The following is a 13,350-nucleotide window of genomic DNA, read 5'->3' as shown; positions in this document are numbered from 1 at the left end:
GGGAGCTGGGCGGGGAAGAGGCTTTCAGCCCGCCCTCCGGACCTCTCCCGCGCTGCGGACCCTCCCGCCCCCGACTCTCCGCGCGCGCCGAAGAACCACCGCTGCGCTTGGCCTGGCACGCGACTTTATTGGAGATGTGGGTACCTGACCCTCGTTACCCGCCACTGCCCCCTCCTCCGAACCCGCCCCAGCTCCTCCGAGCCCTAGCTTGGTCCCAGAGGGGGTTAAAACAACACTGACTACTGCTCCCGGACAGGAAGTGACTGGGGCGCGGGGAGGAGGGGGGTGAAGCAGCGCAGGCGAGCTCCGCGACCAGATGTGCGGCTCCAACTCCAGATGTTCTTCATCTCCATCCCAGCCGCCGTCTGAGCTCCGCCCGCTTCGGCCAGTGCCAGGCTGGGGAGCGGACCGAGGTCACCGAAAGGCAGTGAGGGGTCAATCCCCGATAGGGGAGGGGCCTTTCGTGGGGGTTGTGGTGGAGGGACCGTGCCACCTTCCACTGAATCCTTTCTCCCACGCAGGCGAGCCCTGAAGGGCTGCTGGGGTCATTCGCAGGCCAGCTTCCCGTCGAAACTGGAGAGGGCGATGGCGAAGGCCTGTAGGGCGCACAGCGGGTACCGGTAGTCTAGGGTGAAGGCGTCCTCTGCCACGCGTCCGAATTGCAGCACGATATAGTCCGCTGTGGATACAAGACGGTGGGGGCGGTCCCAGACCTCCTTGGACCCCCATCCTGGCAGACAATGCTCTTAACAGGGAGAAGTCTCTTTCCCTTTGGAGCGCCAATCCTCAACCAACCTCCACCCATCTCTCCATATCCAACCAGCACCACTTGTACTTTACCCTCTGTCACTGTAAGCCCCCAGGGACAGGGGCCCTGCCTTATCTGCTGTGGCCCAGAGCCATGCTGAAGGAGGCACTTAATCAAGAGCAGGACGACCCTGTCAACCTTAACCAAGCCCAGAACCCTTCCTTCCCAATTCTTCTGTTGTCTTTAGACCCTATTTCTTCTTCATATCCTTGGTCCCCCAAGTCCCATGTTCTACCCCAGGCTCCCTTCCTTAACCAGTGCTCCCCCTCACCCACTCTCCCCTTGTGATCCCTGTTCCCAGCCCCAGTCTCAACACCTCCCCCAGCATCCATAGGGACAGGAAGTTGCTAAAAATACTCCCAAACCCTGGTCTGGTGGCAGACCAGGCTTCACCAGAAATGTGATCTGGAAAGCAGTCCCAAGGCCAGGGGACAGGTGACACTGGGCACATCCCCAGGATGCAGTGGGGGATGGGGAGTTGCTTAGTGTTGGCCTAACCCTGTGAACCTGGAGTCCTTTGGGAGACACTGTCCTATCCCTAAACTTCCTCACCCTAGTGGGGTCTTTTCCCCCAAGCTTGCAACAGGGCCGTTTTCACTTAATTGTTATCTTTTGACCTCAATTAAGACATACAGCGGGCACTAAGAAATGTTGGTTTAATATTCCCTGCTCCAAAAAGGCAACCGTCTTGAAGAGGGTTAAGAGCATGGGCACTGGAGACAGACTGTGAAGGTTCTAATCCTAGGTCTACCTCTTACTAGCTGTTTGAACTTGGGCAAGTTACTTAACTTCTCTGTGCCATAGTATTCTCATCTGCCAAATATAGATAATAATAGTACCTTCCTCATGGGGTTGAAAGGATATAATGATGCAATATCTGCAAAATCCCAAGAACAGTGTCTGGCACATAGAAAGCACTGTGTCATTTTGGTGAAATAAATTTTGAGGGCCAGTTTAATTGCCTGGAATAACTGAGAGACTGGGAAAAGGGCTGCCCTCTCTGAGCCTCAGCCCTCTCTTTGACCACAAAGGGGTTGGGCTCTTGGTGGTTTTCAAACTCCAGCAGCTCAACGCTCCGTTCAACACAGTCTTACCCAGAATGTCCCAGAACCTACCCCAGAGTTCTGGTCAATGCTTGAACAAGAACTTGAACAGTAAACCTCAAGACAGCTGCGTGCAACATCTGAGGTTCCTGGGAGTGCAACGTGACTGCCCGTGGAGGAGAGTGACCATGCTGGATATTTCAGCTACAGGCTTGAGAGTGAGAGCCGGGCTAATATGTAGAGGGAGAGGCCTGGGTGGGGGTCCTGGTCCTAGGGATGCTGGGGAACAACCTGACCTGGCCTGCAGATACTTACGGTCATCAGAATGGATGATCTGGAAGTTCTTGACCGAGGCCTGAGTGACCCGGCCTTGAAAGTTGAGTGTGTAAGAGCCACTGTCTTCATTCCAGACAGGTGGCTTGTTGTGCAGCTCGATGAGACTCTCCAGGGTCTTGTTCTGCCAGCGTATCAGCAGCCCATCACTGGCCTGGGAGCCAGGGGTGAGGTAGGGGAGAGCAGACAGGGAGAGGATGGTTAGAGCTGGCCGGGATAGCTTGGTGCTGACCCTGGCAAGCCACAGGTGTGCAGGCTGGCCATTGATGTCCAATCAGGGCGTTTTAGAGCATGCTTGGCACCGGCAGGGTCCTAGTGGCCAGGGTGCACATCCGTGAGAATGGGGTATGTCTAAGGGGGTGCCCAAGTAGAGGGCTGGAGACTGGAAAAGGGCCCCTGGCACCCAGGGGCTGTGTGCCATTGGTGCCTGAGGGTCCTTGGAGATGGCCACAGGCTGCCATCCATTACGGGGATAAACCGAATGTTCTAGAACCTTCCAGGAGAGCACAGTTGAGCTTGGTAAGACGGACAGGTAGACAGTGGCCAAAAAGAATGTCCTTGGAGGAGAGTTTCTGAAAGGAAGGAGCAGCCTCTGTAGGACAGTGCTTGTGAGATGGTCCTTTCCCAGTGTCCTTGTCACCTATTCGGGGTTCAAGATCATCTCTTACAAGGAGACTTCCGAACCCCACATGGAATTTAAGCACCTCATCCCTGAGTCCCTGTGGCTTCTTGCTCTTATGCTCCCTCTACAGCACTGAAACAGACAGACCTGGACACCCTATTGTTGGAACAGGGTGCCTCACTCTCTTTCCCAGAGGCCTCTTGTGAGGATTCAGTAGGTTAACAGCACTTGGAGTGTTAGAGCACAGAGTGTTGTTTTAAATAAATAGATTATTTACTGAGCAGTCAAACCACTGTGTTGCATTTGGATCTCTGGTACCCTGCACAGAGTATGCGTTTAATAAATGATTGCAGGATGAGTAAACTGCACATTTGGTTTTTACCAAGCCCAAACTAGATGTGTGTGTTGACCCCAGGCACAGAGGGGCAGCTGTGGGACCCATGCGCTGAGAACCTCAAGATGGAGCCTCTCACGGCTTGTGCCCCACAGCTCAGCCTGGCCTGGCTATGGCCTGGCTCTGTAGCAGGAGAGGATGTGGAGGGATCAGCTGACAGGGGTATTACTTTTCATTGTAAATGAGTAAAGTGACATCAGTATCCTGTGAGTATGGTACAAGCCAATCACTCTGAAATCCTGGACTCACCAATTTGTAGAGCTCAGGAGCAGAGCCCAGAATTGGCAATCTCCAGGACACCTCTCCCCCCAGGCCCACACAAAACAATCTCTGCTTTTAAAAATATGCCATGTCATGCCTTTGCTCAAAACCCTTCCATGGCTTCCTACTTCTCTCAGCAAAAAACCAGTTAGGCACCTATCTCCCTGTAGGCCCTCTCTGCCCTCATCCTCACCTCTGACCTCAGGTCACTCCAGCCAGCTAGCCACTCCTCAAAGCAGGCACCCTGTGCCTCAGGGCCTTTGCACTGGCTCTTTAGATGCCCTTCCCCCAGATATCTGCTGACTTGCTCCTTCACCTTCCAGAGTGCTTAGATCTCATCTTAATGAGGCCCTCTCCAACAATCATATTTGATATTGAAAACTTAACACCCACACTTGCTATCTCCCTTTTTTCCACTATCATGCTCATTTATCTCAGTTATCGTCTAGTGGCTGCTTCCTTCCACCACAATGCCAGCTTCCAGGGGCACTTCTTTGTTTTGTCCACGGATGCCTTCCAGGTACCTAGAATGCTCCATGCCACTGCTCCATGCTCCATGCTATCTGTCAACTCTGTGAATATGAGTGGACGATTTGATAACACTTTGGAAAACTCTGTGTGGTCCTGTCAGTGAATTCAATTACAAAGAACCTGGATTCATTTCACAGTTGCAGAAGGAGTTTGTGCAGAGGTTGGTGTGTGTGTCAGCGGATTGGGTGCTGGGTCCCTTCCTCCCTGTTTCCCCAGAGGGGGCCACATAGGGAACAAGACCTTCCAGGGCCAGGGGCCAGGGGATGCTGGGCTCACATTTCGGGGTCGGATGGGGACCCTCTCGTTTTCTGTATTCATGCCAGGAATGATGACCGTCATGCGCCGGGGACCTCGGAAGCCCAACACGTTGGTTTCCTGGGAGGGAGATGCCCATTAGGCCGGCCCCCTGCACGAGGAGGAGCCTGGCAGGGGACAGGAGGAGTTCTCACATAGATCACAGCTGCCAGCTCCTGGCGAAGGCTCCCCAGGTCAGTGCTGCTTCCTCCCCGCTGTGGGTTCTGCCCGTTGTCAAAGACGGTGAAGCGGTTCCCTAGGAGGTTGGACCTGCAAGCAAGGTGGACCTGGAGGCCAGGCTGGAGGCATTCCACATCCTGCCCCACAGCCTTCAAGTTTGGAGAGCAAGGTGGCTTTTTTTAGGACTGAGAAATTCATGACCCTACCCCAGGTCTCCCTCTCTTCCTATAGCTGAATCTATAGGAAGACTGAGCAGTATTCAAATCCCAGCTTCCTCTTTTACACTGGCTGTGTGACCTTAGGCAGACAACTTAACCTCTCCAAGCATCAACTTTTCCATCTAGAAAATGGACATCACGACCATATTTCCCTGGCTGGGTGCAGAGGCCCACAGCTATGATCCCAGCCACTCAGGAGGCTGAGGTGGGAGGAGAGCCTGTGCCAAAATTTTTAAAAGGGCTGTGAATGTGGCTCAATAGTAAAGTGCCCCTTAGTTCAATCCCCAGTACCACACACACACAAAAAAAATAAATAAATGAATGAATATCTCCCCTCCTTTTGTTGATAAAAGGATGAAATGACTTAATATCTGGAAGTTGCTTAGGTTATGCCTGCTGCGTTCCTAGGCCTTATGTAAGTTTTTGTGAAATGCATAAACAAGCAACAAGGCCTCACTTCCCAGTGCCCCCCTCCACACTTGTGGCCAGGGTGGATGAGCAGCTTAAGGCCTTTGTGCGCTTTCCTTCACCCAGGGATGCTGGTTGAGTGGCTACTGTAGACCAGGTGCTGGACATTCAGCCACTAACAGGACAGGGTGGTTCCTGCCCTCCTGGAGCCAATGCCCTGCTCCAAGCGAGGAGCAGGGGTGTGGACGTCACCTGGGGACTCACTAGAAAAAGGAGTGCCTGGGGCTCACCCCAAACGCCCTGAACCATGGGGCCACTGCTAGCCACAGTGGGTCGGAGACGACTGCCTACGGCCCCCTAGTGACCTGACCGCCCCAGCCCCAGGAAGCCAACCCACCTCAGTTTCCCAATGAAATTCTCCCCTCCTCTGGACAGGTTGGTAGGGTCGCTGGAGATGAGGTAATTGGCGGTCTTGCTCCGCTTGCGTTTCCTGCCAGCCAAGAGGAACACCTGGGAGGGGTGAGGGCAGAGGATGAAGGGAGGACAGGGCGCCTGGGGACAGCGAGAAGGCCCATCCGATCCCGGCCCCGACCCTCCCTCGGCCAGCTCTCCCTCCTGCCCACCTTCCTGTCGGCGTCCAGGTGCAGGAAGTAGGAAGGGTACATGCCCTTGTCCATGCCCCTCTTGTCCCGGGTCAGCCGGCAGCGCACCGTCCGGCCCTGGGGCGCGGGCCGCAGCACGAAGGTCTGGGGATCGTCCACCTGCAGCGGTGGGGACGGCGCCCGCTCCTCCTTCTGGGTGGGCAGAGGGTGGCTCAGCCCCGGGCCAGCGCCCCCTCAGCAGGTCCCGGGCGCTGGGACGCGGGCAGGGCGGGCGGGACCACTCACCGCTTTCTGTGCGGGGAGAAGAGTCCAGATGGAGCAGCGGGACCGGAGCCAGGACCCACCGCCCGGTCCCTGAGCCCCGCGCACCGCGGCGCCGGGGCTTCGTGCTTCCTTGTTATCTGACTTAGCTTGTGGCTCAGAGCCCAGCCCCTGGAGCTGGACGGCGTGGTGGGTTCAAATCCTGGGTCACCACCAAACGCCTGTCCTGTTGATCGTCCCCTTTCCTTTTTTCACATTAACTGTGTAACAGGGAACTAGTACCAAGGTTTCAGGGAGACACATCTCACACGGTGGGGTGAAATTCCAGTCAGCGCCCTCATGAACCACAAAGGATCTGGGATATATATTTATTATTACTATTATTATTATCATTTTGTTACTGGGGATTGATTAGACCCATGGGTGCCTAACCACTGAGCCACATCCCCAACCCCCTTTTTAAAACTTTTATTTTGAGACAGGGTCTCATAAGTTGCTTAGGGCCTCACTAAATTGCTGAGGCTGGGTTTGAACTTGCAATCCTCCTGCCTTCGGCCTCCTGAAGAGCTGGGATTACAGGTGTGCACCATCAAGCCTGGTTATCAGAGACTTTAGACAGATCTTCCCTCGTGAGGACACTGCATCAGAGGGGTGAACCGGGGCTGAATGGAAGCACGGCTGTGTCCTCCCCGTGGTGGCAGCACTGTCCATGGGTTAGCTGCTGCCATTATTGGTAGCATAGAGCAAACACTCAGTGGATCTAGTAGCCCACTTCCCAGATGGCCCCAGTGATTCCTGCCTCCTAGTATTTATATTCTTCTTTAGTCTCCTCCCACAGTGTGTCAGGGTTGGTCTTTGTGACCAATAAAGTATGGCAGAAGTGAAGGTGAGTCACCTGCAAGCTGGGTCACATAAGATATTTTGGCCTCTGCCTGCCTTTTTTTGTTGGGCTCTGGGAGAAGTCGACTGCCATATCATGAAAATAGCAGCACCGGGGAGAGCTCAAGTGGAGAGGAACAGAGGCCTCCACCCAACACCACGGCAGTGAATCATTGTGGAAGTACACTGTCCACTTCCAGGCCAGCTCTGGAGGACCACAGCTCCTGCTGACACCTTGACTGCAACCTTATGCCAGACCCTGTGCCAGAACTGCCCTGCCAACCCCCTCCCATATTTCTAACTCCCAGAGACTGCATAGAAAATAAATATTTCTTGTTTAAAGACACAAAGTTTTGGGGAAATTTGTTACATGGCAATACCTAGCTAATACATGAATGTGTGAATATGCTCACTTTGCTCTTAGGAAAACTCCCAATAACATTCAGTTACATAAGGACCTAGGGTGGGCTGGTGGCCCCATAATGGTCACTTCTGTTCTCACAGACCTGGTGCCCTTTGTCTTCATGTTCTATCGGAGGGGATCCAAGATTCTAAGCCTAACTTGATGGAACATCAGGGAGAAAACAGACTACCACCATGGTGTGTGCACTTGAGGATTAAATGCTCTGCGTAACCCACTCAGAAGCCCGGGTGTGCCATGGCTGGCCATTTCTAGTGAGGGCAGTTTTGCCCTGTGTGAGGTGAGTGTGGTGGAACAGTGGGCCCTTAGCCAGAGGGCAAACAACCTTCGACTCTCCACTCCATCCTGCTTCAGAAGAAACTCGGGAAACACAAGACTATGTTTGGTATGTGATGTGGAGAAAGCCAGAACTTATTCAAATACTTCCACAGCTGTGAATTTCAAGGGCCTACTGCATTGAAGGCTATTCTGCAATTATACTGCCCCTGGGAGATAATAAATTGGCCTTTCAGTTTATACATCAGCATCTGGCCATCTTGGTTAATGTGAATCAGTCCCACAAGACCTGACCACTCCCGCACAAACTAATAAACCCACAAAGCTAAGACCGGGGCCATACCCTTGCCATGCTCTCTCCACTTGTGGAAACCTGTTCCTCAAAGACTTTCATCTTTCATCACTTTTTTTTTTTTTTTTTTTTTTTGCTGTTGTTAAACCTCCCTCTCCTCTTCACTCCAGCTGAAATGTATTGGTACCTGAGTTCTGTTTGTGAGCAGGGGCAATATCCAAAGTATTTAACAACCTGTTCTGCCTGTGGAGAATGCCCAGTCCCTGGTAAGCTTGGAGGAGAAGCTTGGAGGCCCAGGATAACCAGGCGTTAACTCTTTAGTTGCTGGATTGTTTAGATGGTGGGAGGTCCTGGGGAGGGAACTCAGAGCAACAGGGTGGAAATAACTGGTACAGCCAGTTGACTGTCAGCTGCTCCACGTGCCCGAAGGTGTGTACTGATGTGTCCCTCTGCCTGTGTGCTCACCTTCTTTGAACTGAAAAATGTGTGTCTCTTCACAAGGCCCTATGGAGACATCTCTGTCTGTGTGTTGGCAAAGGGGAGGCCTCAGTCACCAGATGACATAAAGCCTTTGGGTGACCAGTCCTAGCCTGGTGACCCCACAAATGCCTCCCCTGTTCTTAGAAGCCTGATGTCCTTTGTCCTTGTATCCTGTCCCAAGGTGGGGGACAAGATTCTAACTCCTAGTGGACCCAAGACCCCAACCCACAAGGCTCCACGCTCTAGGGCCCCAAGTCCAGGACCTGCCACTCCTCCCTGAAGGGTCCTTGGCCCTCCCTCGCTGGGCTCTAACCTTCTTGCCTCTTCCTTTGGCTTTGCCCTTCTGATTGCTGTTCTTGGGTACTGCGGTTGCCACCTCTTCCTCCTCTTCTTCCTCCTTGCCCTCCTCTGCTGGGCCTTTGGGCAGCCCTGGGCATGAGGGAAAATGGCTGTGAACTCCTTACCCTAGTTGTCTGAGGCCTTCCAACACCCTGGGGCTCACTTGGACCCTCCCCACAACAAGAAGGTCCACCCCATGTTATTATCAGAGCCTCAGAAAGCCTGAGACACTTGCTTGGGACCACACAGCTCTCAAAGTGGGTGATCAAGAAGCACCCTAAATTTTCTGACTCTCAAACCCACACTTGTCACCTGTGCTGTACCACATGACATAAATGTTACCAGCTGCCCACCTCTGGGACCGCCTCAAGATGTCATGGCACCAGAGGCCACTGCTACCCACCTTTCTTCTTCAAAGCTTTCTCCGCTGGGCCATCTCCCCCAACTAGAAACATGGCGGCTGGGTTCTTCTTCCTCACTCTGGCTGGACTCTCTGAGGGGTCCTTGTCAGCCTCTTCAGACCCTGCACAGTGAGCAGGCTAAAGGGTCACAACCCCCACCACATCACAATCCCCTGCACCTCCTTGGGTGGGCTCACCTTTCTTCTTTGTCTTTCTGATCCTGGTCCCCTCCCCAGCTTCCTTCTTAATGCGAAGAGGTTTACGAGGGGCGTCAGGGCTTCCAAGGTCCCCTGGAAATGGAAGATGGGGGCTAGGAAAAGAAGGTGCTTCACGGGGCTGAAGAACTTTCCTCTTCCTTCCTCCAGTTCCTGAGGCCTGACGGGGGCCTGCAGCCTTCTGCTAGTCTATGTCCCCAACCCCCCAGTTCAAAGAAGCAAAAACTAGGAGCCTAACAAGTTACCACATGAATAGATTAAAGCATGTACACACACACACACACACACACACCAGGCCCTTTACCCGAGCTCCTGAATCCTGCTGTCCCACCTTCTCCAGGAAACCAGCTCAGGCCGGAATCCCTAGTCCTCTGATTCTCCCCAGAGATCCAGGGTTCTTACTGTTCTAGCTGCCCGATCCCATGTGGGTCAGACTCCAGGCACCTTCAGGCTGAGGCACCCAGGCCAGGAAGCCATGGCAGCATTTATTGATTGATTTTTTTGGGGGGGGCCATTGGGGGATGGAACTCAGGGGCACTCAACCACTGAGCCACATCCTCAGCCCTTTTTTGTATTTTATTTAGAGACAGGGTCTCACTGAGTTGCTTAGGGCCTTGCTATGTTGCTGAGGCTGGCTTTGAACTCACCATCCTCCTGCCTCAACCTCGGAGCCACTAGATTCACATGCATGTGCTAAGGTGTCTGGGTCATTGATTTCTTTTTACTGCTATCACTTTGATACTTTTATAAAACATTACAACCCTCATTCACATTGAGTTAAGAAAAAAAAAAAAAAACAGGGCTGGGGCTGTGCCTCAGAGGTAGAGAGCTTACTTAGCATGTGTGAGGCACTGGGTTGGAGCCTCAGCACCACATAAAAATAAGCAAATAAAATAAAGGCATTGTGTCCATCTACAACTACAATTTATTTTTTTAATGAGTATCCTGGGCAGGGGCCAGGGTAGGGGTGTGTGTGTGGGAGCACATAATGATCTATATCCTTAAGGACTGTGGGGGAAGAAACTCTGAGGAAGAACCCTCCTGTGAAGCTTCTAGTCACATTTGAGGTTCAGCCTGCATGCAGGTGAGCCCCAGCCCTCAGGCTAGCCCACATTTGCTTGCCTCTGTCCACAACTCAGTACCCACCCCTTGGGCCCTGGGCCTTGGACCTCCTTTCCTTCCTGTCTGCAGAAGCCTTCTTTGGGGGTTTCTTAGCAGACAGAGGGGTCCTCTCTTTCTTTCCTTCTTCCTCCTCCTCCTCCTGGTCTTCCTCTTCATCCTCCTCTTCCTCATCTGTAGATAGAACTTCTTCATAATGGGGGCTGGGGCTGGGGTGTGCCCCCCTTCCCAGATTGCTGGGAAGGGGTGAATGGGCACCTTGAGGTCCGGGACAGGAGGCGCGCTGGCACCTTCCTGGAAGAATGAGGGGGGCCTCCAAATCCCCAGGTTTTCAGGTCGGGAGGGTGGGCTTTGGCTGCAGGATGCTCTTCTGGGAAACAAGCCCTTCTAACTGCAAGCCCTTCCTGACTCCCTTCCCTTCCTCTCTGTCTTCCCATTTCCCTTTCTCCACTCCCCTCTCACTGGGTCCTCCTCTTTGTCCTTGTCCCACTCTTCCTGAACCCCCAGTCAGTGCCATTTGGGCTACTTCTGGCTCCTAGCTGTTGCTTAAGGCGAAACTCTTAACCTCTGCGGGTCTCAGTTTCCCTGTCTGTAAAATGGGGGAAATAATAAGAGAATCAACCTCCGGAGGTGGGTGCTTAGCACCTCACGGGCTCCAAGTCAAAGCCAGAGCACAGAAGGCGGTTTTCACTTGTCTTCTGGGGTGCTCCCGCCCAGCCCCTCCCCTCACCAACCCTCCCTCACCAACCCTCCCCTCCAGTCCTCTCACCGTCCTCGGACTTTGGGGCCCGGGCTACCAGGAAAGTTTCCCGGGGATCGCGCTTCTTGGCCTCGGGGTCCCTGAGGAACTTGGCGTAGACCGTGGGCTCCGGGGTGGCCTCCTCCCGTGGCCTCTGCCTCCGCCCAGCTGGGCCGAGACACGGGGCTCAGAGTCGAGGCGCTGGGTGTCCAGCGCGGGCTCCCGGATGCCATTCCCACCTGCGGCAGCTTCCCCGCTGCCTCTGGTCTCCGGGTCCCCTGTCCCCCCACCCCTCGCCTCCCCAGCGCGTCTCGGCCCCGCCCACCTGCCAGCCTCCGCGGCTTGGAGCCCGTGGCGCCGGGGGACTCGGGGGTCTCGGGCTTCTTCTTCCTTAACTTGGGTCCGGGGGCCGATCTCTGTGCAACGGGGGTCAAGAGGCGGCGAGGAGGGAAAGGGGGGCTCCGGGGCTGCCCATCACCCGCTAATCCCTTGAGCCGCCAGAAATAACCGCGGATTATCCCGAGGGGACTGCAGCCCCTTCCTGGGGTGCCGAGGGACTGCGGTCCAGGGCCACTTCCAGGGCCACGGCCCCGCGCCTCCCCGACGCCGCCTACTCCGCAGAGCTCTCCGCTCTCCCCCCCCCCCCCACGAAACTCCAGATTGGGACCCCCACAGACGGCGGAGGGCGGCCCCCCACCGCCCCGCCTGCTCGGTACCTCGACGGGGCTTCCCTCGGTCCCCTTCCTGGGGGGGGCGACATACCTGCTTGGCGCGCCGCTGCACCTGGGGGCTTGGGCTGTCCTCCTCATGCCCGCTGAGGGTGGCAAAGGGATCGGACCGTCACTGTCCCTTTCCTCCCACCGCCGCCCCTCCACCTGGCCCCGGGGTCAGCGCGGGCTGCGGGGCTCCCACCTGTCCGAGGCCCACACCTCTCGGAGGGTGTCGTCCTGCAGCGGCATGGCGCTCTGCCTCCGCACCCCGCTCTGGGCGCCCGGCCGCCGGCACCTCCCCTGCCACCCGCTAATCTCGGCTCAGCTTCACCCCACCTCACGCTGCAGCCCTGTGGGAGGGGCTCCGGCCACCAGGCCCCCTCCCACCGGTCCCGGCCACCTAGCCCAGAGGCCGGAGAGGCCGAGCTCCCTCGTTTTCTGAGACCCCAGCAGCCTAAAAACCTAGGTGCCCCCCACTCAGGAGCTTTGGGTTCAAGGGGCCGATTTGTAATTTGTCAGTGATCAATTCGGCCAACCAGGACAACATTGGACCAGATCCTGTGTTTATCTTTATTTCTCATAAAAAAACAAGAACAAGGGCTGGGGCTGGGGCTCAGTGGGAGGGCGCTCACCTAACACGTGCGAGGCCCTGGGTTGGATCCTCAGCACCACATAAAAATAAATAAATAAAATAAAGGTATTGTGTCCATCTACAACTAAAAAAAAAATTAAAAATAAGAACAAGGATTTGCAAGTATTTAATATATGATTTCCAGAAGCATGTGTATGATTGTGCCTATGTTGGGGTGTAAACCTATTTTTTTTTTTTCTGATAGGGGACATGTCTTTCTTAAAGAGTTGGAGTCCAGGGATAATATTGGTGAGATTAATGTCGTGGGAGAGGTTTGGTTAAGTGCTGAGAAAGCTGAGGAGGGGCCCAATCAAAGGTCCCAGAAATTTTCTGAAGACTAATTAAAAGGGGGGGAGCTGGGGTTGTGGCTCAGTGGTGCAGTATTTGCCTGGAGTGCCAAGCCCTGGGTTCGATCCTCAGCACCACATAAAAATAAATAAACAAAATAAAACTTTTTATTTTTTTAAAGCATATATTAAAAAAAAAAAATCGACCAGGAAAGGGCACAGCAAGACACAGACTTGGCTGTGTGCTTAAAGGTGTAGGTAGCGATAGGGGGAGGCAGCCATCTCAGGCATGGGTAAGTGCTGAACCCAAGCCCTGAGCCCTGCCCCTGAAAAGCTAAGCATCCTTGGGTGAGATACTTGGCCTCTCTGAGTCTCCATTTCCTCCTTTGTAAATGGATTTTATAGTACCAGCCTGGTAGTGAAATTTTGTAGATAAGGTGAAATAATAGGTGGAAAGCTGCATACAGTAAGCATTCAATAATTGGTCTGTGCAGAGCACTTCTACTTCATCTCTATCTCATAGCATATATCATACAACTTGACCAGGGCTCAATATTTTAATGAGTGTCTTCTTTTTTTCATGTGATTCTCACGGGAGTCCTGTGA

At 54.0% G+C, this 13,350-nt stretch overlaps 1 protein-coding gene and 1 non-coding gene across 3 annotated transcripts; both read right to left on the bottom strand.

Moving 5' to 3' along the window:
* Positions 1-229: 229 nt before the first annotated feature.
* On the bottom strand, positions 230-12,075 carry Tulp1 (TUB like protein 1). Of its 2 annotated transcripts, XM_027943729.2 has the most exons (15): positions 12,029-12,075; positions 11,879-11,930; positions 11,442-11,532; positions 11,147-11,284; positions 10,405-10,551; positions 9,241-9,333; positions 9,046-9,165; positions 8,617-8,732; positions 5,980-5,985; positions 5,716-5,886; positions 5,490-5,602; positions 4,442-4,556; positions 4,269-4,367; positions 2,167-2,338; positions 230-679 (listed from the first exon to the last, which is right to left on the bottom strand). In XM_027943729.2, the coding sequence occupies exons 1-15, from the start codon at positions 12,073-12,075 to the stop codon at positions 546-548; spliced, it is 1,614 nt and encodes a 537-aa protein (XP_027799530.2). In that variant the 3' UTR covers positions 230-545. The 2 variants fall into 2 exon arrangements, with proteins under 2 accessions (XP_027799530.2, XP_027799531.2); XM_027943730.2 differs by lacking the exon at positions 11,147-11,284.
* LOC114099436 (small nucleolar RNA U13) lies at positions 6,205-6,310 on the bottom strand. Its single transcript, XR_003583897.1, has one exon. It is a non-coding gene; the product is annotated as a small nucleolar RNA U13 (small nucleolar RNA).
* Positions 12,076-13,350: the final 1,275 nt, after the last annotated feature.

The sequence above is a fragment of the Marmota flaviventris genome, chromosome 6, assembly GCF_047511675.1.
Source record: "Marmota flaviventris isolate mMarFla1 chromosome 6, mMarFla1.hap1, whole genome shotgun sequence".
NCBI lineage: Eukaryota > Metazoa > Chordata > Mammalia > Rodentia > Sciuridae > Marmota > Marmota flaviventris.
The sequence above is the reverse complement of the archived record's forward strand: the minus strand, read 5'-3'. Positions and strand labels throughout refer to the sequence as shown.

Coding starts and splice junctions, on each gene's coding strand:
- Tulp1 (XM_027943729.2), bottom strand. CDS start 12,075: ATGCCGCTGCAGGACGACACCCTCCGAGAGGTGTGGGCCTCGGACAG. Junction 11,285..11,441: donor CAAGCCGCGGAGGCTGGCAG/GTGGGCGGGGCC, acceptor GTCTCGGCCCAG/CTGGGCGGAGGCAGAGGCCA. Junction 10,552..11,146: donor GGCCCCAAAGTCCGAGGACG/GTGAGAGGACTG, acceptor TTCTATCTACAG/ATGAGGAAGAGGAGGATGAA.